Source organism: Mus caroli, unplaced genomic scaffold (genome assembly GCF_978045245.1).
Source record: "Mus caroli unplaced genomic scaffold, Mus_caroli_1 scaffold_6, whole genome shotgun sequence".
NCBI classification, from domain to species: Eukaryota; Metazoa; Chordata; class Mammalia; order Rodentia; family Muridae; genus Mus; species Mus caroli.
The window spans coordinates 13,140,366-13,168,258 of NW_028227261.1; the positions used below are offsets into that span (position 1 = coordinate 13,140,366).

General features: G+C 41.9%; 1 protein-coding gene across 1 annotated transcript; it reads left to right on the forward strand.

The window, feature by feature from the left end:
* The first annotated feature begins 469 nt into the window (after positions 1–469).
* LOC147004147 (preferentially expressed antigen in melanoma-like protein 7) lies at positions 470–26,244 on the forward strand. The gene is made up of 3 exons (XM_085838498.1): positions 470–519; positions 24,806–25,396; positions 25,677–26,244. Exons 1-3 carry the CDS (start codon positions 470–472, stop codon positions 26,242–26,244), a joined length of 1,209 nt encoding a protein of 402 aa, XP_085694624.1.
* The last annotated feature ends 1,649 nt before the right edge of the window (positions 26,245–27,893 follow it).

Here is a 27,893-nt window from a genome sequence, read left to right on the forward strand (position 1 = left end):
GGGTTTCTCTGTATATCTCTGGCTGTCCTGGAACTCACTTTGTAGACCAGGCTGGATTTGAATTCAAAAATCCGCCTGCCTCTGCCTCCCAAGTGCTGGGATTAAAGACATGCATCACCACAGCCCAGCTGATTGCGACACTTTTGTGGGAAACAATCAAGCTTTTACTACAATCAATGTAACAACAATATATCATATAAAACAGATACAAATTTTACTTCCATAAGCTTTAGAAGCAGGAGCCATGCTGAACTCTAACCTGTCCTTTAAAAGATTGAATGCAATGAGGTCCTGAACAGCCTGCTATTGAAGCATTCCTTCCTTCTTCCCATCACATTTACTCCCACCTTCATCAGACCTGGGCAATCTGAACCCTTCTGGTAATCTTCCCTTCCCTTCCATCTTCCCTCCTCATAGTGTCATCTCAGGATTTCTAATCTGCCCAAAGTACCCTGTATTCCCTCTGGATATGCAATCTCCTGCCACCTTCAGCAGACCTGTGGATCAGAAACTATACAGGTAAGTATCCATTCCCTTTCCATTATTCCCTGATCAACTAGTTTTTTCTGGAATGTCAAGCCACCTTGAGTAGCCTGCTATCTCAGGGGACCCACAATTGTCTTGCCACCTCTCCTCCCACCTTTAACAGACTTGTGGATCCTGAAGTTGAGATAAGCCACTCAACTTTTCCACTTGATGAGTCCTGTAGGTCAAGTTAAGCTGCCCTGAGCAGAGTGCTATCCTGATGGGACCTACATTCTCTGGTGACCTCAAAGATTGTCATGGCACAAAGACACTTGTTCAACTATGTTTATAGAAGCTTTCTGTTAATAGCACCAAACTGGGAATGACCACAGATGACGACTGATAAAGACAAAGGTTACATCTACACAATGGATTAGTATGCATTTATTAAAATCAAAGACAGCATAAATTGTGCAGGCAAATGAATACAATAACAGGATACCATGATGAGTAAGATAACTCAGTACAAAAAGTACATGCATGGTATACACTCTCTAATAAGTGGATATTAGCCTCAATATACAGGGTACCCATGCTATACTCCACAGATACAAAGAAGCTATCAACAAGGAAGGAACATGTTAGGATGCTTGAATATCACATAGAAGGAAGATACAATAATCATAAGAGGCTAATGTAAGGAGGAAATGGTGCAGGAGAGGATGGGGAGGATAATGCTTGGGGTCAGGATCAGGTGTGGGCAGAGGCAGGAAAGATGCAAGATGGCCATGGGTATGAATGGAAATCTGCAGATGACAGGGATGATTAGTTGTGGCTCTCTCCAGGATCAGTCAGAAAACTGAGATAAGGCAGTTGCCGAATAATCAATAGGGTGACCTTAACTGTTACACTCAGCATGAGGGAAATGGAACCTGAAGAGGCCATCTACTTTAGCCAGGCAGAAAACCCAGTGGAGCAACAGGGACAATCACCCAACTCCAAAACTTTGACCCAAAATTCATCCTGTGTACAAGAAATGCCAGGATGGAGGATGGAACAGAGACTGAAGGAATAGCCAAATAATAATGATCCCAGAACAAGACCATTCCCATGGACAAGCACCAATTCTTAAAATCATAAATGATACTCTGTTATGATTGCAGACCTGAGTCTAGAATTCCTATTCTGAGAGGCTCCATCCAGCAGCTGAATCAGAGACCCACAGACAAAAGTGAATGGAAGTTTGGGAAGAATAGGGAGTAGGTGTACAGGCATCGAAGGGGATAGACATAACAGGAAGACCATAACTTTCAAGTAACATAGACCCTTAGGGTCCTTGAGACTGAAGTACCATCACACACAGAGACAGGACATAGGGTTCCCCACACATATGTAGCTTTAATGCATCTTGGTTTCATATAGGCCCATACAAATAAATAAGCGGTCTCTCTGAAAAGCAGTTGCCTCTATGTGTGATATATTCTTCGGACAAGCACCTAATCTCACAGACTTCATGTGGTAGGGTGGGGAGATACCCAGAAAGGGTTCACCTACTCAGAGCAGAAGGCTATGGAAGTGGGGAAGGTTTGAGGTAGGGGACAGTGAGCTAGAGTTAGAAAGTAAAATTCAATCAGTCAATCAATTAAACCAGAAAATGCATGAGTCAGATTGTCAGTTTCATGCTTTAGTTGAACTCATACCCAAGTGTTCTTCCCTATAGAATTTTCTTCCTAGTCATTTTATAAATCTATATTCATTTTGAATTAAAATTTTTCTAAGGTAGATTATAGTAGGTGAGGATGTATGGTGTTTGCACAGTGAGCCAGAGTCCTTGAATATTGCCTCCTTTGCCAATATACAAGCAGGGCAGGGTAGCTTCAGATCTCAGGAGGTAGAGGCTGAACATTCAGTCTTTCATGACTCTTGGCTACATATGGACTTCTGGCTATCCTGGGCTAAATGAGGTTGGCTGATTCAAAATAACCACACAAGAAAAGCAAGCAAGCACAGGAAACACACACACACACAATCAAGATGAAATGGACACTTTTGGATGGGGTGTCCTGATGGCCATGAATGACTTATCTGCTATGGACAGTCTATCAGAAGCTCCAATCTCAGCAAGTTCATGCAGTCGCACCACACTCCAAGGCTCAGAGTGTCTTGTGGAGCCATTTGAGTCCTTATATACCCTTCCCCCTCAAAGCTCCCCTGTTTTTGCCACACCACTCAGGACAAAGCGGCTTCCTGATAGGATGAACGAACTCTCCACCCACTTAATCTTATTTTTACCTAGTTGAGTGAATCAGATCTTCATCAGGGAATGTATAAACCTGAGGTCTATGTCCAAAACCCATCCAGGGTACTTCTCAAACTTTGAGCCAGTAGATTTTGTCTCTCTAGAATTTCTTTTTTTTTTTTTTTTTTTTTTGGTTTGGTTTGGTTCAGTCTTTTTGGTTTTGTTTTTCTGTTTTGTTTTGTTTTTTTTTTAAAAGGGGGCAGAGACAGGGTTTCCTTGTATAGTCCTGGCTGTCCTGGAACTCACTCTTTAGTCCTGGGTGAACTTGAACTCAGAAATCTGCCTGCCTCTGCCTCTGCCTCCCAAGTGCTGGGATTAAAGGTGTGCACCACCATTACCTGGCCTCTCTGGAACTATTATGTAGCCTGAGCTGAGAGTTACATCTCAGTAACAGATTTGAGTGTGGTTGTAGGAGATAGAATATGTCCAGTATGATTAGATCTCCAGGTAGGCAATGGAGGACCCATAAATGAAGAAACATTCACCAAGTGAGTTTTAAGTATATCTGTTTCTCTCTTTGTCATTCTATGTCTCTGTCTGTCTTTGTCTCTGTCTCTCTGTGTCTGTCTCTCTGTCTCTCTCTCTTTCTCATCTATCTTTATATGATTTGACTTCTAGACCAGTTTTGCCTTTGATGAAATCATTGCAGGAAATGAGTTCAAAACTGTTTAGGGTCTTTATAAATGGCTCAGACTTTTCAAGAAGAATTGCATGCCAGGTGTGGTGGCACACGCCTTTAATCCAGGACACTCGGGAGGCAGAGGCAGGTGGATTTCTGAGTTCCAGGCCAGCCTGGTCTACATAGTGAATTCCAGGATCAGCCAGGGCTACACAGAGAAACCCTGTCTCGAAAAACCAAAGAGTTGCTCTTCCACAGGATCAGCATTCCATTCCTAGCTTCCAAATATGAGCTCATAACTATCTACAACTCCAGTTATAGGAGATCTGTCTCTCTCTTCTACTTTCTTAGGGTAGTCCATACTAACATATGAGCAAGGAAAACATATGCCTAAAATAATACAAACAGCTTGATGTGTTTTGCAGATATTGTTGTGTTATAGGCCTTTCATACCAAATCTTGTGAGGCACAGTCTAATCTTTCTGAGTTTAAGTCCTGCATGCCACCTCAGGGGAGTTCAAGGATAGTCTCAGATTCACAAGGACACCCTAACTCAAACAAACTATTAAACTATTAAATTGAAAAAAAAAAAACAACAACAACAACAAGAGGAAAGTGTTTATATGTCACACTTTAACCCAAACCCATCATAGGAAGAAGCAAGGAGGTCTCAATGTGTTTGACACCAGTCTGCATAAGATATTTTTCATTACCTAGGTCTAAATAGTTCAGCCTGACAGTGGTAGTGCACTCCTTTAATCCCAGCACTTAGGGGGCAGAGAGAGGCCTATTTCGAGGTCAGCGTGGTCTACAGAGTGAGTTGCAGGACAGCCAAGGTTACACAGAGAAACCCTGCCTTGAAGAAAACGGAAAAAACATATACTTCCTTTTGGTAAAGCCAAAAAACTGACACTGGCTTGAGAGCTGAGAACCCATGAACTAAACCACTCAGTCTGCTTCACTGAGTTTTAACTGTTCCTTAATTTAGTGGCTCTTTACATACTGCCTTTTAAATTTATTTCTCAGGAACTCTTTTCACATTAGATGTGGTTATCTGAAACTCCTATTAGCAACAATCCTCCAGCCTCAATATTCTACCCAGGAGGTTAGATGTTATGAACCAACACACCTGGATGAGTTTTCTTCACAGGTGATGTGCATGGTTCTGAGTGTGTACCACATTGCCTTCACTCTGTTCCTGATACTAGACATGCACACAAAAACTCCTCCTCAAAGATCCTCTGAAAATGTGTGGCAACCATATTGTCACTAATGCACATTCTCTTCTGGAATATGTAGGTGAATTGGAAGCTCTGTCCTCTCAGCATGTTATCTACTCAGATGGATGAGGCAGGAGGATGGTATGTATCTATTTTTGCTAGGCAGCAATTCTAAAGATGCAGCCAATTGGAAATGATTCGTGAGAATCAGTAACCCTGATTCTCTCTCTACAGAGCTCTGATTTCTGTTCTATCTACAACAGCATTTAGTGATGTAGACATGCTGGATTCTCTCTCTCTCTCTCTCTCTCTCTCTCTCTCTCTCTCTCTCTCTCTTTCTCTTTCTCTCTCTCTCTCTCTCTCCTGTCACACTCTGACTCTTCTCTCTCTGTGCACATGTTTATGTTGTGTGATGTGTGTGTGTGTGTGTGTGTGTGTGTGTGTAATTTGGTGTGCTTAGACCATATCAAATGAACTTCTTTTACAAATACTGATTTTTAATATGGTTCGTAAAAACTTTAACCTCTCACCCTGTGAGCACCATTCACAGATACCTATCTACTACTGTAATAGACATTCTTTTATGCAAGTGTAGTATGTATCCAAGCTTTCTGAATCCAGATGAAAATACCCTGGAACTGGACATAAGCTGCCATGTGGGTGAAACAAGGTGGTATGGGATAAAAACCAGTGCCCTTAACCACTGACATCTCACTTAGCCTCAAAACATGAATAAAGTCTTGTTCTCCTGAAACAAACAAACAAACAAAAACCTCTGACCTCCAATATAGGCTACCACCCCAAGAGGTAATGGGAAAGAAAGAATAAAAGGGGAGGTGGGCTTGTTTAGAAACGTTTTTTAGAACAAATTTGTTTTCAATGGTCAGAAGCAGCAGATACATCCTCTCACAAACACTTCATGGATATACCAACAGTCCAGTCCTTTACAGTCTGGTTAGCAAACACCAAACAGCAGTGGTGGAACTACCTAGCAGAAAGAGCCAGACCTTGGCCTGGGCTGGAATCAGCAAGACGGACCAAGCAGAATTCATGGAGAATTTCATTGTTGTGCCTCATCAGGGCAGGAATAATTAGCAAATACTTGAGACTCACAAGCATTGCAGAGATAGAACTATAAACAAGCCAAGTACAGCCTCCATTACTGTCTGGGGAATCCTTTTTAGACTCTTTCCAAACATCATGTGTCCTTCATAGGTATTGCTTCACCACATCCCCTGTCTAAGTTAACATCACTGTCAAAGAGCCCAAATCCTCAGGAGTGGCAAGAAACTGCTATACAGGACAAGAATTTTTTCCATGCATTTCTCTCTATGGAATCTGGACATATGCAGCTCAACTATGCAATGTAAAGCATGCCAAAACATGCATGCCATTAGCACAAAATGTTTCATTACTTGTGTTTTCTCATGCTTGCTTTAGCAGAATATCCTGTCTCCTGTGACTGTTTCACGCAAAATTCCTTTAGGAGTCTGTATTAGTCAGGATTTTCTAGAGTCACAGAATTTATAGCTAGTCTCTATATAGTAAAGGAACTTATTGATGACTTACAGTCTGCAGTCCAATTCACAACAATGTTCCAGTAGTAGCTGTGAATGGAAGTCCAAGGATCTAGCAGTTGCTCAGTCCCACATGGCAAGCCAGCAAAAGAGAGAGTCTCCCTTCTTCCAACGTCCTTATATGGACTCAAGCAGAAGGTGTAGCCCAGATTAAAGGTATGTGCCACCACACCTTTAATCCCAGATGGCCTTGAACTCTTAGATCTCCCTGTCCTTATCTTCTGGAATCCATAGCCATGATGCTTCCAGATCTCCATACCAAGATCCAGATCAGAAACTTCTACTCCCAGCCTCCAGGTTAGGGTCACTGATGAGCTTTCCAATTTTGGATTGTAGTTCATTCCAAATAGTCAAGTTGACAACCAGTAATAGCCACTACAGAGTTCATTTCAACTAAACAATCATTCATGTGTTGTGCCAGCAAAACACCATCCAAATTGCTTTCCAAGTAACAGGTAAGTCTCCACTTCACAGGTAGAAGAAACTCAACTGCATTTAATGCTAATTTGTAGATGAATTTAGACCTGACAATCCTGAATGTCCCTTTATTTCCAGCAACAGGAAAGCAGAGGCCAGATTTTCCCTGTTAATTTTTTTTTTGTCTGTTTTGATCTACTCAGTTCGAAATAGCCTAGGTTAAAACTCTGTCTACAAAACAAAACAACTAACAAACAAAATTATTTCTATCTGTTTCTTAGGTTTCCCAGTGCCTTTATACCTTGGCAATGGCTGCTGAAACTTTACTGATATACAACCTACTCCTAATATACAGACACAGGTCACCACCAACAATTGTCCTTAGTGACTAATGATGCCATTTCATAAACTTCCTTAGTTGTTCTAGCCAAGGATCATCCAGATGAATAGAGACCGAGGAAAGGCTAGGAATTTGGAATTTCTTTATTTCTCTGAGGTCCTGTATTGAGGTTTGTTCTGTTGCTGTGTATTGTGATGCATAAAGCTCTGGTTGCCCTTCAGATTGAGGAAATCCTCATGTAAGACAAATGATGCTATATAACCTTTCTCCTTAATACAAAACTATAGGCTGAATAAAGATCCCAACAGCAAATAGCGGGAAAGAACAATGATGTGTGTGACTTTGGTTCCTAGGCTTGGGGTCTGAGGAGAGAAAATGAGGAGAAATGGAGAAAAGAAGACACCATGGGGTAAATGCATCATGAGGACATGAGGGTTGGCCTGTTAAAGTAGGAGCAGAGCAGACAAGCCATGTTATCTCTTTGGAATATTTACAGGGATATAGTCAAAATAGCATAGAGAGTTGATATCTGCCCAGCTCCAGTGCTTTTAAGGCTTCTTAGAAATAGAAAAGTTCTATGTCACTTATTTGGGATTTGAATGACCAAAAATGGTGTAAAAAATCCCAAATAATTTTTACTACAAAGGTCCTGTTGAGTTGCGCACAGGCTATTCATCACGGAATCATGAGCTGAAACTTAAGCTTCCTGGTGTTCCTTTCACAAGCAGGTATTGTGGCACATCAATGAGAGGAGAGTTCCTTGGACTTCTGAAGGGCCCCAGTGTAGGGAATGCCAGGACAGGGAAGCAGAGTGGGTGGGTTAGTGAGCAGAGGGAGTGGGAATGGTATAAGGGGAGGTTTCAAAGGGGAAATTAGGAAGGGAGATAAAATTTGAAATGTAAATAAAGAATAAATCTAATAGACATAAATAAGTCTGACTGATAAATTACAAAAAAAAAAAAAGAAAAAAATTAAACTCTCTGTGGACTCCAAATAAACGGTGCACAAGTAGGCAATGTAAGGCAGAGCAACATAAGGATGGCATTAGCAAAGAAACCTTCATTATGCATTTTTCCCCTGCTTCCTTTAGCAGAAGCACTTTTCACCTCTGCCTGCTTCAGCTAAATATTCCTTCACCAGTCTTCCTTAGCCTTTTACGTGTGCCTGCTTTCTTGTGTTTGCACCAGCAAAACAATATCCCACACATCTGATCTTCCAAAGAACCTTAAGTTTCCACTTCAGTGGGGGTGTCTCACAGCAGGCTGAAGAGATGAGGCTATTGTCTTTAGAATTGATCTAAATCTCCTTTCTCACCTTAGTTTATCTACTTCACATCCATGCCTGTCATGATTCTCTGGACCTGATGCTCTGGGGCTCTCCTTCACAGGCTTGGCATTTGTCCCTCTCTTCTACAGCCTCTGGAATGCTGAGATTCAAAATGTTCACCACCATGCCTGGCTCCTTTTCTTAAAAGAAATATTTGAGCCAGGATGCTCTTCCTGAAGCACTGTGAATGGCCCAAGACAGTGAAATATGGGTGTTCTGGATAGGTCCTTTAAAGAGAGGAAGACTGTCCTGGATGATTCAGGAATGAAAGCTGAGTGGCTATGCAAGGTTTATAGGTAATACAGGCCTGGGACAGATATGTCCAGGTTTGTGAACTTTTATTGAATGAACTGAACCTATGGGCTCACATAGATTTCCAAAATAATGAAAATAATTCAACTTCAAGTACCCATGCCCGTTCAGACTTAATTGGTCCTAAAGTGATTCATGCCTAGATATGCTTACTCAGACACTTGAACAGAAATTGCCTATAATTAATAATTACTGGGGATAGATAGATGTAAACTCTTCGAGAGAGATGGAAGTATGTATAGCCTGTTATAAGCTTGGCTTCATGGACATTCTGAGGCTGCAGGTGCATTGTTTGTAGAGGGGGCTTATGCCTTGGACACATACAAAGTTGCTGGGATGCTAACTACATTTATTCAAACAGGAAGTGTTCTCAATGCAACCAAATGGGGCATGGGCAAAACTGTTGTCTATGTTTTTCTGCCACCAAACAACAGCTTCAACCTCTCAATTTTGTCCCTACAGGCAGACAAAGAGATGCAGTCTTAGAATCCTTAGGAGCTATACAGTGTTTCAGATGGGGCCAGCCCAGAAGCTGAGTACAAATCTTCTTTCAAGATGTGACCCTTTCTTTTTTTTTTTTTTTTTTTTTTTTTTTTTTTGGTTTTTCGAGACAGGGTTTCTCTGTGTAGCCCTGGCTGTCCTGGCACTCACTTTGTAGACCAGGCTGGCCTCGAACTCAGAAATACGCCTGCCTCTGCCTCCCAAGTGCTGGGATTAAAGGCGTGCGCCACCACGCCCGGCGATGTGACCCTTTCAAATGAAGGTGTAAAGAGCACTTAGCCTCTTAGGGCATTTTTCCAGAAGTTAGGGAAATTACCAGCTCGGGGTCTGCAGCAGCTTTGCTTCACCTGGTTGCAGATACCAGGTGGTAGAATTAATGGTTGTGAGTGATAAAGGAAACTTCACACCCAAGGCCCTAGTCAGTGGTGGACCCTCCTGAAGCCCTGCATAACTATGAAACCAGGCCATAGAGAGTGGGTGTGTGCATACAAATTATAAAAGAAGTGCATGAAAAAATATGTGGAACACCTTAGTTGTAATTGACTGAATTTAGCTTATAAACTCTGGTCTGGCACTGCAAAATTCTCACCTCCCGAGGGCCCAGCAGAGAAACTTCCAGTCAAGAACCAAATCTGTGTGGACCCCACACAGACAAGGACATGCACTGCTTAGACAACAAAGCCTGCACTGCACTGTGCAGCGCAGCTCCAGAGGACTCAAAGCAAGGAACATCAAGTTGCATCTTTCTTGGGTTCCGCAGGGAGCTAAGGATATGCCTGCCAGACTGAAAAAGTTAGTGCAAAAGTGTTTGTTTGAACGAACAAATGCAGGCCCTTGGTAACATTTAATTGCTCTTTGCCTTTTAGGAATAAATAAAGTACTACAACCTTTTCCACCAGGTTTTGAGGAATTTGTTTCTGCCATGTTTTATGTCCAAAAATGCTTCTGGGTGATGGTAACATTGCAGAATAATTTGGCAACAGGAATGGAGTGTGTCCTTGTGCAAACATGCAAGTCTAGAAAGCCTGAGGCCCAAGAATCTATCTTGAAGCTTCACAAAGAAGATTTTAAAACAATGTATTTAGTGTGAAATGCATCTGCCAAGCAAAGGTTACATGTAGAGCACACATATTCACATGTGTGCTTTGTATATAGTTGGAAGAACAGATAAATGAAATCCCATATCCTTACCAACTGCCCTACTAAGGGCACAATGTCACCATTAAGCTCTTTGTAACAGTTCATCCCTATCTTTCTCTAACCAGTTATAGAAATGATCATGAAGAAACAAGATTTGGTTGGGAGTTAATAACCCTCCACGTATGAAAGATTGGTTTAACATAGGATTATGGAATGTTAGCCAGCCAGGCTTAGTAGCGCATACATGTAAGTTCTCACCTCTCCATGAAAGGCAGGAGTTTATAGAATTCAAAGCCAAATGTAAACCAAAGAACTGAGTCTTACAAAAAGGAAAAAAGAAAGAAAGAAAGAAACAGAGAGAAAGAGAGAGAGAAAGAGAAAGGATGGAAGAAAGAAAGAAAGAGAGAGAGAGAGAGAGAGAGAGAGAGAGAGAGAGAGAGAGAGAGAGAGAAAGAAAGAAAGAAGGAAAGAAAGAAAGAAAGAAAGAAAGAAAGAAAGAAAGAAAGAAAGAAAGAAAGAAGGAAAGATTACATAGCTATACAAAAGGAAGAAAAACAGCATCTAACTTAGAGAGCAGGGAGGGTAAAAAGAGTTAATGTATGTGAAGACCTTATGCCAATATTTAGAATACAATATCCATTTAACATGTGTATAGAGAGTTCATTATCTCTGTTTTAATTGTTTATTGATATAGTTGTCTTACATTAATTTGAAAATTGAAATAAAATTGATCTAAAAAATGAAAAAAAGGAAAGAAGTGGAGTTGGGATATATCTCAGTGCTACAGAGTCAAGGTCCATCCCCCCTCTAAAAAAAAAATGTAGCAGGGCAAGGTGGTACATGCATTTAATCCCAGCACTCAGGAGGCAGAGGCAGGCGGATTTATGAGTTCAAGGCCAGCCTGGTCTACAAAGTGAGTTCCAGGATAGCCAGGGCTATAAAGAGAAACCCTGTCTCCAAAAAAGCAAAAAAAAAAAAAAAAAAAAAAAAGTGAGTGCAAATTTGACGCATGCCTGTAATGGAATGGGGAATCCAAGCCCTTCACAAACCAAGGCAGAAGAATTGCCATGGGAAATAGAGTATCTTAAAATAAACACAACAAGTGGCAAGAGAGTTGGCTCAGGAGTTAATAGCACTGGATCCTTTTCCAGAACTCATGAGTTCAATTCCTAGCAATCAAATTGTAGCTCACCACCATCAGTAATGGGATCCCAAGTCCTCGTCTGAAGACAGCAACAGTGTATTTACATATGAAATAAATAATCAAATCTTTAATACTATATCTATATATATACATATATATGTATATATATATATTCAGCTGATAAAATTGGCCATATTAATAAAGGAGATGAGGAGATGAGGTTCTGAAGTTGTGTAGAAGAGCACTTGGCAGTATTTCCTCACCCACTCAGGTTCTTCTCAATTTAAATTTACTTCTCAGTTAGAAGTTCTTCAGAGTATTTTACATTCTTGTATTCCTGAAAAAGGTCATCATGAGCTGGGTGCTATCAGACCCTCCAAGTTATAGAGTAGGACATGCATGGCAGCAGTCTATTATCAAATGGAAGTTTGGGCCAAACAAGTCCTGAAGGCACAAGTATATTACAGGAAGTAGTTGCTCAAATGCCTATGGTTTCTACTCCTGTTACAGTGTACCTATAGCCTCGTGGGCTGTTCCCTATGATCAGCTGACTGAAGAAGACAAGACTAGGACTTGATTCTCTAATGTCTCTGCACGTTATTCAGTCACCACCCAGAAGTGGACAACTGCAGCATTACAACTGCTTTCCAGGACAACCCTGAAAGACACAGGTGAAGGAAAATCTTTACAGTGGGCCGAACTTCCAGCAGTACACATAGTATTACAGTTTGTTTGGAAGAAGAAATGGCCAAATGTATGATTTTTTACTGATTCAGGGGCTGTAGCCAAAGGATTGGCTGTATAGTTAGGGATTTGGAAAGGTCATGATTGGAAAATTGGTGAGAAAGATATTTGGGGAAGAAGTTTGCAGATAGATCACACCAAATGGGAATAGGGTGTGAAGATATTTGTGTCCAATGTAAATGATCGCGAAAAGGTGACTTCCGATGAGGAGGAGGTCAATAATCAAGTAACAGGTTGACCCATTCTGTGGATAGTCAGCCTCTTTCCCCAGGCATCACTGTCATTGCTCAATCAAGTGGATAGGTTGACCCATTCTGTGGATAGTCAGCCTCTTTCCCCAGGCATCACTGTCATTGCTCAATGGGCACATGAACAAAGTGGCAGTGATGACTGAGATGGAGGTTGTACTTGGGCTCAACAACACAGACCTCCACTCACCAAAGATGACCTGGCTACTGCTGTTTCTGAATGACAGATATGCCAACAGCAGAAACCAATACTGAGCCCCAGATATTGCACCATTCCTCCAGGTGACCAGTTAGAAATCTGGTGGCAGGTTGACTACATTGGACCACTTCTTCCATGGGAAGGACAAAGTTTTGTTCTTGCTGGAATAGATACTTATTATGGTTATGGATTTGCCTTTCCTGCATGTAACGCTTCTGCCAAAACTACCATCCATGCAATCACAGAATCTATGTATCATAGTATTTTGCACAGTATTGCGTCTGACCAAGGAACTCATTTTACAGTCAGAGAAGTAGGACTGTGGCCCCATGAACATGGAATCCACTGGTCTTAACCATGTTTCCCATCATCCTGAAGCAGGTGGTCTGATAGAAAGATGAAATGGCCTTTTGAAGACACACTTACAGCACCAATTTGGTGGGAACAGCCTGGAGGGCTGGGCCAGAGTTCTTCAGAAGGCAGTATATGCTTTGAATCAGCATCTGATATATGGTACAGTTTCTCCTATAGCCAGGTTCCATGGGTCCAGGAATTAAGGGGAAGAAAATGGAATAGTTCCACACACTATCACTTCCAGTGATCCTCTAGGAAAAAAAAATGCTTCTTATCCCCACAACTCTAGGTTCTACTGGCCTAGAAGTTGTAGTTGGGGGGAGGGGTGTTCCTACTAGGAGTCACAACAAATATTCCATTGAACTGGAAGCTCAGATGTCCACCTGGACATTTTGGGCTTCTAATGGCCTTAAAGCAACAGGCTGAGAAAGGAATAACAGTGTTAGGAGTGGTGATAGATCCATATTACCATGGGAAAATTGGATTGTCTCTCCCCAATGGAGGATTATGTGTGGAGTGCAGGAGATTCCTTAGGGCATCTCTTAGGACTATCGTATCCTGTGATTAAAGTTAATTGGAAACTACAACAGCCTAATACAAGCAGAATGACAAAGGACACAGACCCAGAAGGAATGAAGGTATGTGTCAATTCTCCAGGAAAAGAGCCAAGACCTGCTGAGGTGCTTGTGCAGGGTGAAGGAAATACAGAATGGGGAGTAAAGGGAGATAGTTATAAATACCAGCTAAGGCCACATAACCAGTTGCAGAAATGAAGATTTTTTTTTTTTTTTTTTTTTTGGTTTTTCGAGACAGGGTTTCTCTGTATAGCCCTGGCTGTCCTGAAACTCACTTTGTAGACCAGGCTGGCCTCGAACTCAGAAATCCGCCTGCCTCTGCCTCCCGAGTGCTGGGATTAAAGGCGTGCGCCACCACGCCAGGCTAGAAATGAAGATTTTAAAGTAATATGAATGATTCTGTCTTATTTTGTTATGAATACATTTGTCAAGGCAGGCAGTGGTGGCACATGCCTTTAATCCCAGCACTTGGGGGGCAGTGGCCTCTTCTCTTTTCTGTTCCTTGCCATCAGATTAGTCAGTGTTGGGAGCTGACTCTTAGCAGAAAGCAGCTATCATCTCTGCAGCCATCTTGGGCTATTTACTTACAGGCGGTACTTAACCACCCTGACAAGAGACATGTTTTCCTAGCCTGATGTTTTGCAAGAAGACCACCACTGCTGAACACACTCTGATAACATCTTGTTTTTCTCCTATACATCCTGGACCTGTGGTTAAGTGGCTCCAGCTGCACTCCCCAGCTTGTGCTTATATACCCATACTTGCCTTTCAATACAGTAGACTTGAGACTGAAGACTAGATACTTGATCCTTGAACAGATAGCTTCTCTTGTCTCCATTCTCTCTCTCTCTCTTACAGACCCCGTTGATTGACCTCCAAACTGGGTCAAGCCAGTATTGAAAAGGGGGAAACTACAACACACCGTCACTACAAATAACACACAAAGCTAGCTATCTAGCATAGCGTATAGGAATATTTTCTTGTGTGCTATGATGAAGCATCACCTTTTAAGAAAGAGTAAATGGCCTATTAGCAAAAAGCAGGATATAGAAGGAGGGAGTTCAAGCCAGTATTGAAAAGGGGGAAACTACAACACACCGTCACTACAAATAACACACAAAGCTACACTTCTAGCATAGCATATAGGAATATTTTCTTGTGTGCTATGATGAAGCATCACCTTTTAAGAAAGAGTAAATGGCCTATTAGCAAAAGGCAGGATATAGAAGGAGGGAGTTCCGGTAGAGGGATTGGAACTCTGAGAGATATTCAGAGGCAAGAGATTCACCACCAAAACTTGAAAGAAATAGGACTTATGAAACTGAGAAGAGGTAACCAGCCATGTGGCAAACAGAATAAATAGTTTAAATAGGTTAAGTAAGTTAGGAGCTAATCAGAAAGCAAGCCTAGCAAAAGGCCATAAGCATAATTTTTTATTATATATCTATCCAAACACATATCCATGTACTAATAAAGAGGTAATGAAATTGAGATTAGTATGGGTAGGATGGTGTGAAATGACATGGGTTGTAGGGACTAGAGACAAGGTGGCAGTGATGAGGCTATCTTCTAATTCAAATATAAATATTAAAATATAAATACATAAAATATAGGTATTTTTCAAAGAATCATGGTGGTAGAAGATATTTAAAAAACTAGTGAAATACTGTGTTTGGGGAAACATCAAGTGAGTTTTGATAATTACATTTTTTTTCTCTTTTTTATTACATATTTTCTTTATTTACATTTCAAATGCTATCCCAAAATTTCCCTATTCCCTCCATCACCCTGCTCCCCTACCCACCCACTCCTACTTCTTGGCCCTGGCATTCCCCTGTACTGGAGCATATAATGTTTGCCAGAAAAAGGGGGCTCTATTCCCAATAAGGTGGACTAGGCCATCTTCTGCTATATATGGAGATAGAGACACAATCTCTAGGGGTAGTGGTTAGTACATATTGTTGTCCCACCTATAGGGTTGCAGACCCCTTCAGCTCATTGGATACTTTCTCTAGCTCCTCCATTGGGAGTCCTGTGTCCCCCTATATAGATGACTGTGAGATTCCACTTCTGTATTTGCCAGGCACTGGCGTAACCTCACACCAGATAGCTATATTCGGGCCCTCTGAGCAAAATGTTGCTGGCATATGCAATAGTGTCTGTGTTTGGTGGCTGATTATGGGATGGATCCCCAGGTGGGTTAGTCTCTGGATGGTCCATCCTTTCCTCTTAGCTCCAAACTGTCTCTGTAGCTCCTTCCAGGGGTGTTTTGTTCCCTATTCTAAGGAGAAATGAAGTATCCACAATTTGGTCTTCCTTCTTCTTGATTTTTTTTTGTTTTGTTTTGCAAATTGTATCGTGGGTATTCTAAGTTTCTGGGCTAATATCCACTTATCAGTGAGTGCATATCAAGTGACTTCTTTTATGATTGGGTTACCTTACTCAGGAAGATATCCTCCAGATACATCCATTTGCCCAAGAATTTCATTCATTCATTGTTTTTAATAGCTGAGTAGAATTCCATTGTGTAAATGTACCACATTTTCTGTATCCATTCCTCTGTTGAGGGACATCTGGGTTCTTTTCAGCTTCTGGCTATTATAAATAAGGCTGCTATGAATATAGTGGAGCATGTGTCCTTATTACCAGTTGGAACATCTTCTGGGTATATATATATATATATATATATATATATATATATATATATATATATAAAATTATATGCCCAGGAGAGGTACTGCTGGATCTTCCAATAGGACTATGTCCAATTTTCTGAGTAACCACCAGACTGATTTCCAGTGTTGTTGTACAAGCTTGCAATCCCACCAGCAATGGAAGAGTGTTCCTCTTTCTCCACATCCTTGCCAGCATCTGCTGTCACCTGATTTTTGATCTTAGCCATTCTGACTGGAGTGAGGTGTGAATCTCAAGGTTATTTTAATTTGCATGTCCCTGATGATTAAGGATGTTGAACAGTTATTCTGGTGCTTCTCAGCCATTCAGTATTCCTCACCTGAGAAGCCTTCCAGTCATTACTCTGGAACTGGGATACAGATAGAAAAGCCCAGGGTTACAAATGGTGCCCAATGTATTAAGCATGTAATCAAAATTTAGCTAAAAACCCAAGCTTAAAACAAAGGATTCAGGTATTCAGGTACAAGCAAACACCTCCCTAAGCAGTTTCCTAGCCTAGCCAAAGGGAGGCTAAATCCCTTTGTGAGGAAGCCTAGTCATCTGAGCAGCAGGTAGCAAGCAGAAGAAGAAACTCTGCACAAGCCAAAGCTAAATGCAGCAGCAGTGTGATCCAGAGCTGGGTGGGTAGGCTCAGCTCCCACTAGGTATGCCCAGGTGTGAGGCTGGGCTCTCATCAAAGGGTAAATAATGGCTCCAACCCAAAACCAGGCAACAGCATCCTTCTAGACTGAGCCTAAGGGGTGATGTCAGCTACCATAGGCACATGATGGCCTGAGGAGCCTGCAGATGCACAGAAGGGCAAATTCAACATTTTCCTGGAGCTGCAGTATATCTGAGCAGCCCCAAACTTTAGAAGTAATAATGTATAAGTTTAAAACAGTAAAAGAGAAAGAAATATTCAGTTTAAAAATAATGAATGGAAGTCTCCAAAGGAAGGAGAGAATTAGAGAGATTAAAAAAAGAAAAATATTTTCTGTGTTATAAAATGGAAATAATGCCGGGCACTGGTGGCATATGCCTTTAATCCCAGCACTTGGGAAGCAGAGGCAATTGGATTTCTTAGTTCGAGGCCAGCCTAGTCTACAGATTGAGTTCCAAGACAGCCAGTGCTACACAGAGAATCCCTGTCTCAGAAAACCAAAAAAAAAAAAAAAAAAAAAAAACGTAGAAATACACTTACATGATGCATCTGGACCTCATGTGATTTTGTTTCACCTAATATACAAATACTTGGTTTTTTTTTTCCAGTAACAATTACAATTTTATATATCCTTTTTAAGGATATCCGGAAAAAACAAAAAACAAACAAACAAAAAAAAACAGGCCTGGATAAGGAAATTACTGAAAAATTTAACCCTAGCATGGCAAGCAATAAAAGGGGGATTGAAAAAAAATCTAATTTTCAGAATAGAAGATTTTCAGAATAATCCAATCTAAGCCGGGCTGTGGTGGCGTACGCCTTTAATCCCAGCACTTGGGAGGAAGAGGCCTGGTCTACAAAGTGAGTTCCAGGACAGCCAGAGCTACACAGAGAAACCCTGTCTCAAAAAAAAACAAACCAAAACAGAATAATCCAATCTAAAGTCTATTGTGCTATCTTGTGATAAGAATATAAAATGGCAGCCTACTACATTCTTAAATAAAGAGAGTTATGCTGAATTAAAAATACAGATTCACTAGAAAATGTGGGACATAAAATCACGTCAGTAAGTTTGGTAAGGTAAAGCAGGGGGAGACTTGGAGACTCAGTGGGCAGACACCTGAGGCTTAGGTGATTCCCATCTCCCTGCCAGACTCCTGACTCTGAATATGTGCAATGTTTCTTACATAAAAGAGACAAGACCTATGGTCACCTTGGTTCAAGACAGAGTTCTGCATGCTAATGAGGTACCTAATAAGGCCTGGAGGGAGTAGCCAAAAAGCTTCCCTTCAAAGATATTCCTCCCTGCAAAAGGTATTTAATCTCAGGCCCATACTGAGAAGAGAGATATGGTTTTACATAAGCACTTTCCACCATGACAAGAAACTGTTTAGAACTTTGGCTGTCTCTTTTCATTGAGATCCACCATGGGGAGCCATGGAGAAGGCCTTTGCCTACAGAGCCATGCCTAATCTCCCATAGAAGATCTCTCTGCACTACACACAACTGCCACCAAGCCTGTTGCCCTCAAACTAAGGACAATCATCTCCTAGATAGGACAAGCTGGGAGTCCCTCTTTCCTTCCCCCAATACCCAGACTAAACAGTCCCCTGCCGATTCCCCCACTACCACCCCCTCCCCCGAATCCATTCTCTGCTTTTCTTCAACTCTGCTCTTCTCCAACTTCTAGTGGTGCCTCAAGGTCCAAGATGGTGAGGACCCCACTGCACAGCAGTGGCATCATAGACCAAGGGACCCCCAGACCTAAGACTGAGCTTTGTCACCCCAGAGCAGTCTCAGCAAGTCCTCATAGCCCAGCATCTACCCTAGCAGCAGCATGAGATAAGTACAGTCAAACTCCCCATGTTTCACCTCTCCAGATGACTGTGCCATGTGGTGGAACTGACAAGGGCCTATATAACCTAACAAGAGAGCTTCTTCCTGCGTTAGATAACCCAGACACAGAAAGACACATAGGATGTGTACTCACTTATAAGTGGATATTAGCCATAAAATTCAGGATAACCATACTACAATCCACAGACCCAAAGAAGCAAAGTTACAAGGCAACCCCAAGGGAGGATGCTTGAATTTCAAACAGAAGGGAAAAAATAGACATCTGAAGTAGAGGGAGTGAAAGAACTGGGTGGGAGGTGTGGGGAAAGGAGTCGGGTGGAGATCAAGTATGAGGAGAAAACAGAAATTAGTGGGAGGGAGCTCAGAGACAGGGCATACTACTGGGAGTCTTAGCCGGGCATGGTGGGACAGGTCTTTAATTCCAGCACCCAGGAGGCAGAGGCAGGCTGATTTCTGAGTTCATGGCCAACCTGGTCTACAAAGTGAGTTCCAGCACAGCCAGGGCTATACAGAGAAACCCTGTCTTGTAAAACAAAACAAAACAAAACAACAACTACAACAACATCAACAAAAATACTGGGAGTCTTACATGGTGACCATAACTGAGACTTCTAGCAATGGGGGATATGGTTCTTTTTTTAAAAATATTTATTTATTTTATTTATGAGACTACACTGTAGCTGTCTTCCGGCACACCAGAAAAGGGCACTGGATCCCATTACAGATGGTTGTAACTACCATGTAGTTGCTAGGAATTGAACCCAGGATCTCTGGAAGAATAGCCAGTGCTCTTCACTACTGAGCTAACTCTTCAGCCCCAGGGTTATGGTTCTTGAAGAAACAACTTCTTGTAGTCAGGCAGAACTTCCAATGGAGGGAGGAGGATACCAACCCATTCACAAAACCTTGGTCTCAAAAGGTGAGAAAAGTGGCAGAATCCAGTATCTCCTTGACCAGTAATGAAACGCTGAAGGTCACTCAAGAGCTAAGAGCAAAGAAAGGACAACATAATCAGAGTGTGGAGCCCAGAAAGGAAGAACCCGAGCCAGAAATGGAAGCAGTAAGTTTTTGTTCCCAAGAAGTCAAAATGGTTTAGAATTTTCCTCCCATTTTCCACCAGCCTTTAAACACTTTTTGTGGTAAAATTCTGCACAGTAGTTTCAATCATTTGTTAATGCTCCTCCGGCATTTTTCGGGAGCTGAAGTAACACCAATGGAGGGTATTACTCTAAATAAATATAATTGGGGATTTGTTACAGTTTCAGCAAATTTTAAAACATTTTTAGGTTTTACAGAAGTTTTATCTTTTAAAGAACAAATCTAAAAAAACCCAAACAACAAAAACAAACAAACAAAAAACAAAAACAGCGATAGGTGAATAAGAGTCTAACTGAGACAGAACAGAGCTGAATGTAAGAGCTGCAGATGCATCAGAAGAACAGACCACCAGGCTGATGCTGCTGAGCTGGTTTTGGGCAGTTTGCTTAAGGTCCACAGGCCTTGCCTGGGGCTGTGCTGGCAGCATGTGATTGAATATAGGGAACAGGGTTGAAACAGCAGAACTAGACCTGCATAGTTTTTTTTAAACATTTCCCAATTGTGTTTTCATTATTTCTTTTCAATATATAACTTTTATAACAAATTATTAGCTTTGATCTTATAGTTTAAAATTGCAGGGAAACTGGGGTAATCATTTACTGAGCTGGATCTTAGAGAAAAATGAATATTTTAAAGTTTGCATATTTCATCTTTGTCCTGACATGAGTGCGTGTAACAAAATCAGCAGCAAAAAGAAAAATAGAAAGCCAAAACCAGTATTCAAAACGGAATTACAGCTGAGGCATACGAGTTTATAACTGGGTCCCTTCCTACCTCCCCAGTGCCACTCTAACTTCCAAGAGAAGGTGTTTCTGAAGGTTTGTCTTCTGCCTACCAATGCAAGGGTTCCGAGGTCTCAGTGTTTCTTTCCAATTCCTGGATGGAGCCTTGCTGAGGTACCTCAAGAAGCACTAGGTGATTATAAACAGAGAAGGCCCAAACTCCAGCTTCTGACAGATCTCCTGAAGCACATCGTTTCCTTCCTTGGCCATCCAGCACAACCTCAAGGTCTCCAAGTAGGGAGTCTCTACCAGGGATACTGGAGGAAGGGCCATGCTCCCATTATCACCCTCAGGATGTTATGTTGTTTGCCAGGGAAAGCATCCTTGAACAGTGGTGGAAAGAGCTTCATGGGCAGGGCCTCCAGAGCAAAGGTGACTAAGGCTTCATCTTTCACCAGGCTTCTTCTTACCAGCTGCAGACTTGGGAGGATGGGTTGGGAGAGGAATTGAAGCACATTATGATCTTCAGGTAGTCAGATGCTATGGAAACATTTAAAGGCAGAATTTTTTTTTCAGAAAAAAACACAACCTCTTTACCACATTATTACAAAAAAAATATTATAAGGGGCCCCAGTTATTTCTCCTGCAGTGTTGGAAACCTTGTATTTCTCATTACTCAATATGTGCCTTTCTCGAGGCTACAGTTCCCTGTAGGGCCTCCTGGAGATGCACAGCACCCATTTGAACTTATCTTCCCTGTTATTCTGCCCAATCACAACCACTGATTCCCTGAATCCTATGCCCCTAGGAAGCAGGTAAATGGAGATACAAACCTGAACCCTGAACTTTTGTGGGAAACTCTCCTCAAAAATCTCTCCTTTCCATCAAGTTGCATCCTCAGCCATCTATAAACTGGCAAGGCACTGCAGGCGCAGGTCTCAGGGTATAGAGGCTGAACACTCAATGTTTCATGACACTTAGCTACATATGGAGTTCTGATTATCCCAGGCTAAGTGAGATTTGCTGCTTGAAAATAAATGGGGGATGGAGAGATGTCTGAGCAGTAAGAGCACTGACTGCTCTTCCAAAGGTCCTGAGTTCAAATCCCAGCAACCACATGACCACTCATAGTGAGATCTAATGCCCTCTTCTGGTATGTCTGAAGACAGTAACATTGTACTTATCTATAATAATAAATACATCTTTGGGCCAGAGCAAATCAGGATTGAGCAAGTGGGGCCTACAAGAGCAAGCTGGATTGGCTGGAGCGAGTGACCAGAATGACTTATCTGATTTGGACACTGCAATCAGGTGCTCCAGTCCCAGCAAGGACATATAGTCACTGCAGGCTCCAAAGCTCAGAGTGTCTTTTCTGGCCATTCTGATCCTTATATTCTCTATTCCACTCACACCTTCCCTGTGAAGCCCCACCTCTCGAACCAAAGCTGCCACCTGTTTGGATGACTGATCAGCTACACATGCAAGTCTATTTGTGCTTTCACATTTATAAACTGGGTGGATCAGATGTGGGTAAGTATAAACTCTGACATTATGGTCAAAGTCCCAGACACATCCATGGCATGTTTCCACAAACACTGAACTCTGGAATATATTATCTTACTTAAATTATTATTTTTGATATTTTTCCAAGTAAGATCAAACACTGTATCAAAGTCCTATCTGGAATACATTATGTTGACTTCACTCACGTGTAAGTCTCAGTAATCCTCCTGCCTCAGCAGAGGATATGGAGTAGAATATGTTCACTTATGTCTTTATGCAAAGAAGAAAAAAGTGGAAAATAAGGACCAATTTCTAGAGACATTGCTCAGACAGTAATGCTTTCCTTGTTTTCTTTTCTTTGTTTCTTTCTTTCTTTTTCATTTTCCTTTGTTTATTTATTTTCCTGTCCTTTTTTATTTTTCTATCTGGATGTCTTCTTCCTTCCTTTCCATCCCCCACTCCTTTGCTTTTCTCTTCTTTTCATAACTGTATCAGTTCTGCCATAATGGAATCATTGTCATAACAAGGGCAGAACACAGTTGTGGTGCCAAGTGACCTGAAATCAGGTGTGTATGTGGTATCTGTTAGTGATCCTTGCCCTCAGTGGAATCCTGCTGCTCTTAAAAAGCCAAAGAATTCTATACAGATGCAGAGAAGGAAGGGCTCTGAAGACCTAGAGGGGAAGACTCTCTATGCTGTCCTCTTCCAGTCTCTCCTGATTGGCAGAATTTAACCTTTCCCAGCCTGCTCTGACTCAGGGTGAGCTACAGTGGAGAGAAAAGCACACTGTGACCCTTTTCTGTGTTGGTCTATGACTCATTTTATATTTGAGATAATGGAAATTTTTTCTGTATGCCCCTGGACCTTATTTTACAACATTTCAAGGATTTGTGGAAGAAGGTCAATATTTCATGAGATGCAGTCTTCCCAGGGAAACTCTGCACGTTTTTACCAAATTGAATGGCCTTTCTTTAATGTTAAATGGCCTTCTAAACACTCTTTTAACTTGTATGGGTTATCCAAGGTTAAAAATCATCATTTGTAGCCTGGCAGTGGTGGCGCACGCCTTTAATCCCAGCACTTGGGAGGAAGAGGCAGGCAGATTTCTGAGTTGGAGGTCAGCTTGGTCTACAGAGTGAGTTCCAGGACAGCCAAGGCTATGCAGAGAAACTCTTGTCTCTAAAAACCAAAAAAATAATTAATTAATTAATTAATTAATATATATATATTTTAAATCATCGTTTGTGGCAACTGATATGCCTTGACCAGGTCCCATACATTATGGCCTGGACCCTTTTAGTGGCAGAGCCTCCTAATTGGTTCAAAACATATCTTTCTGCACCTATGAAAGAATCTACTCTGTCCCTCTTGGCTCTGATGCCTAAGGCAGGAGTCATTCTCCAGTCAGAGGAAGAAATGTTAGTACCACCCTATGCTCTACCTCCCCAGGCTTAGTCTGCAGTGCCTCCCAGGTCACCTCTGCCATCATGCCATCAGCTGCCCAGGCCCCAGGGTTTACAATCCTATGCTACCCACTCCTTCCCCACAGTCTACCTTTCAGGAACCCAGTGTTAGCACACCAAACCTTCTTCTCAGAATTTCTTTCTGATCCCCCAATCTCACTCCAGTATTTTGCCAACCCCATCTGCTAGAGATTTGCCTTTCATCCCTCCCTTCTGGCAAGTACATGTGACACCCAAAAGAGAAAATAAGCATTTCTGCATCTATCTCCTTTCATTACAAGTGACCTATATAACTGGAAAACCTAAAATTCCATGAAAATCCCAGGGATTGTTCTTTTTCTTCGAAGCTGTATTTTATATCTACCATTGCACTTTGAATGAGTGTCAAAATTCTTCCAGACCTTGTTTACTTACCGGGAAAGGGAAAAGATCTCAGAGGAAGCCAGGAAATTGGTGAGGACCATAGTCCAAGTATTAGCCCTGCCATCATTGAGGGTGCCTTCCTGTTGACCTGCCCCAACTAGTAAAGATGCAGTTAAAGAGTCCCTGAAGGCCTTCTACCAGACACTATTGGGAAGTTTCCAGGCTGCTGTCAGGTGCCCTAAAAATATGACAAAGACCAATCAGGTTATGAAAAAACCAAATGAGTGGCCCTGGGTGTTCTTATGAAGACTGGTGGAAGCCTAACAAACTTATTCTCCAGTTGACCAAGAGGCATAGAAAAACGGGAAATCAATAACCAGCTCTAGATATTATGAAGAAGCTACAAACGTTTGAGGGATGTGAGAGAGAGAACCTTCCCAAACTACTAGAAGTAGCTATTAATATTTATAACTATAGAGAGAACCAGGAGAATAGACAGGCATTGAGGACCACTTAGATTATGAGGGCAACCTTCTAAGAGAATCAAATGCCTTAGCTACAGGGCCCAAAGCAATAATAAAGGGAGTCAATGGTAGAACAGAGGTTTATGTTGGTATCATCTTGAAGAGCTGCAGTGTCCTGGACAGTTGTTGAATCCTGGTAACAAATGTCCACTAAGTATGAAGTACAGCTTAGAGCCCATGTAGCTACATGGCCCTGTGTCTCTACCGAGTAATAGAAATAGGATCATTGGAAGTTCAGAGTAATAAATGGAGGAAGCAGGGCAGATCTCCAGATGCAGTTAAGGCAGAGAGCCCTTGCCCAGATGGCTTGAGTTGCTATGTGGAGACCCAGCACTGTAAACTTAAATCTGTAGGAGACAGAGCAGAACAGTGAACAGCTTACAAGAAAGATGCCTAGAAAAAGCTGGCTAATGTTTTTGGTCTTTTGTATCTTCCTATATTTCTATCTGTTTTACCCACAGAAAGCGGAAGCTTCAAGTGCTGGACCTAAGAAATGTGCACCATTCCTTCTGGGATGTTTCAGCTGGACCAGAGGATGGAGATGGCTCAGCAGAGACAGTGTGTCAAAAGCAGAAAGCAACACGCCCTCATAGATATGCACTGAGGCAACGTTTAAAGGTGGTCACTGACCTTCACCTTCAGTTTGATCTAGAGGAACATCAAACTTACTTCTTGCAGTGGGCACAGGAGAGAAGAGGTCCCCTGAATCTGTGCTGTGTGAAGATGCAGATTAGGGGATTGCCTATGCACACTGTCAGGAAGATCTTGCAGATTTTCCAACCATATTGCATTGAGGAGTTGGAATTGAATACAGGCTGGACTCTGTCCACACTGGCATGCTTTGCACCTTGCCTTGGTCAGATGAAAAATCTTCGTAAACTCCATCTAACACTAGTCCACAAGAAACTCTTTACTTTTCTATGTACATCAACAGACATACAGGAGAAGAGCATCACCAAGTTCATTTCTCAGTTCTCCAAACTCAACAGTGTCCAGCATCTCGACCTGACTGGCCTCTACTTTCTCACTGGCCACATGAATGAATTGCTCGGGTAAGGAAGGAGGAAGAGTTCTTTCTGATTCCACAGTAAACATTTTCTGTTTCCCATATAGACTAGGGGTCAGGGTAGATTTAACAGTAATGACCAAGTCTTATCATGATGGTGACTGGTCACAGCCTAGAATGGTGGGACTTGAGTTGGCTGACCCCAACAGGTTGCACTGGATGCTCACTGCCATCCTGTGGTGACACTGACTCAGGACACGTGGTCTCTCCTACTGTAGGTTAGCCTTGTCACTCTATACCAAACTAACCCTCTAGTCTCTCCTTAGGTGTCTGAAGACTCCACTGGAGTTCCTGTCAATTGCTCTCTGCAAGTACTCACAGTCAGACATGGAGTCCTTTGCCCAGTGTCAGAGTCTCCATCATCTCAAACATCTGCATTTGGCAGGTGTCATTTTGCATGATCTGAGTCTTGTGCCTCTCGGAATTTTCCTAGAAAATGTTGCAAACACTCTGAAGACCCTGGAATTAGAACATTGTAGGATGACAGACTCTCAGGTCAGCGCTTTTATCCCTGCCCTGAATAAGTGCTCTCAGCTCATCGAGGTCAACTTCTGTGACAATGACATCTCCATGTCTGTCCTAAGGAACCTTCTGCATCACACATCCACCCTAAACCAGCTGATCATGGAGCTTTATCCTGCTCCTCTGGAGTGCTATGAAACCAGTTTTGTTCTTAGAGCAGAGAGATTTGTCCAGCTTTCTTCTGAGCTCATGAACATACTTTGCACTGTTAGGCAGCCCCACTCTATCTGTTTTGCCTCTCAGTTATGCCTTATATGTTCACAGCGCTGTACATACGGTCTGGAGACCAGACTTTGCCATTGTTGCCAGTAAATAGGAGAAGGATGCTTTTGGTAACTGAGAAATGAAAGTCTAAGGACAAGTCTACGATCAAGGGGTTCCTGAACACGTCTTCTGACATTTATCAATGTATTGGAGACAAAGGGGCTGACTGTGACATCTAGAGAGTGGATGTGTGAGGAGAAATGTCTAATGGAATCATACAGTTGTGCATTTCAAAATGTGGATTTGTCCAGGAATAGATGGGAACGGTGTGTTCTCTCTCTAAAGGATATTCTTCCAGTCTTTCTTTCTACTTAACAGTGTCATATTAGCCCACGCTGAACTTGAACTCATGATTTTTTCTTCTCCATGATTGCTGAAGTCACTGAAATTTGCCACCATGCTCAGCTTGGAGGCAACCTCACTGTAGGACGCTATTCATTAGGGCTCCCAAGCTCTGTCAGCCACCTACATATTAAGATCTCTAGGAGATAGACAAGTCCCTGTCCTCCCCTGTAGGATTGCATTATAAATGTCCAGTGGGGAACTCTATTTTGTTCATGATTCCTGAACCTAGCCATTGTGTTTCTTTGTGTCTGAATAATCATGTAGCAATAAATAATAATAATAATAAAAATACCACACCTTTTGTTATTTTTTCTCATTGTTATGTTTATTTTAAAATTCGTGCAGCCAAGATTGCTCAGCATGCAAAGCATAACTGTAGCCAAGCTTACCAGTCTGACTTTGATCCATGCATGAGACCCACTTGATGGAAGCAGGGAGCACTGACTCTCAAAGTTGACCTTTCACCTCCATGAGCCTTCAACAGTGGGTATGCTATGTAAAGTGCGGGTATCCACAAAATGAAATTAAAAATATATAGTAGTAGTCCCAGCACTGTAGGTGAATGATGATTTCCATAAAACATGAGAAACTCAGAAGCACCCCCTCCCCAAGTATAATGTGATCAAAAGTAAAACTCGTGAACTAAAGTTGTCCTGAAAGATGTCTCAGTAGTTATAAAACACATGATGCTCATGCCTGGAACCTTGGTTCAGAGAAGGCATCTGTGCTATGATGGAGACTCTTTCCTAAGCAGGCTAGCACTTCCTTTGGCATGTAGCCCTATGTGTTTAGTAAATATGTGTTATAAAAATCCTTAGTATTTTTTAAATGGAGAATTGAGAAGGCTATCTGGCCTCAAGCTAGTCTTAAACTTATGATCTTTCTGCCTCAACATTATGGGAATGCAGCTATTCACTACAATGCTTAAATGCTTAGCATCTCTTTTTTTTTTTTTTTTTTTGGTGTTTTAAGACAGGGTTTCTTTGGATAGCTCTGGCTGTCCTGGAACTCACTCTGTAGACCAGGCTGGCTTCGAACTCAGAAATCCACCTGGCTCTGCCTCCCGAGTGCTGGGATTATTAAAGGTGTGTGCCACCATGCCTGGCTGCTTAGCATCATTTAATAAAATTTTCTCTGCTTGAGGAATTGTTTGAGTGTGGGCAGTGTGCATGTTTCAATGGCTATGTGGACTTCAGAGGTCTACATTTTTTCTCCACCTAAGCTTTTTTGAAACAGGGTCTCTCACTGAACCTAGAGCTTACTTCTTTGGGTAGACTATGGCCACTAGTCTCCATATATATGTTGACCTATATCGATCAATCTTCAAGACCTGCAATTTGAAGGCCTTAAAG

Excerpts from the sequence above, each read along its gene's own strand:
- LOC147004147 (XM_085838498.1), top strand. The coding sequence starts at position 470 with ATGCAATCTCCTGCCACCTTCAGCAGACCTGTGGATCAGAAACTATAC. Across the intron at positions 520-24,805 it reads GTGGATCAGAAACTATACAG|AAAGCGGAAGCTTCAAGTGC; the intron begins GTAAGTATCCAT and ends TTTTACCCACAG. Across the intron at positions 25,397-25,676 it reads CACATGAATGAATTGCTCGG|GTGTCTGAAGACTCCACTGG; the intron begins GTAAGGAAGGAG and ends GTCTCTCCTTAG.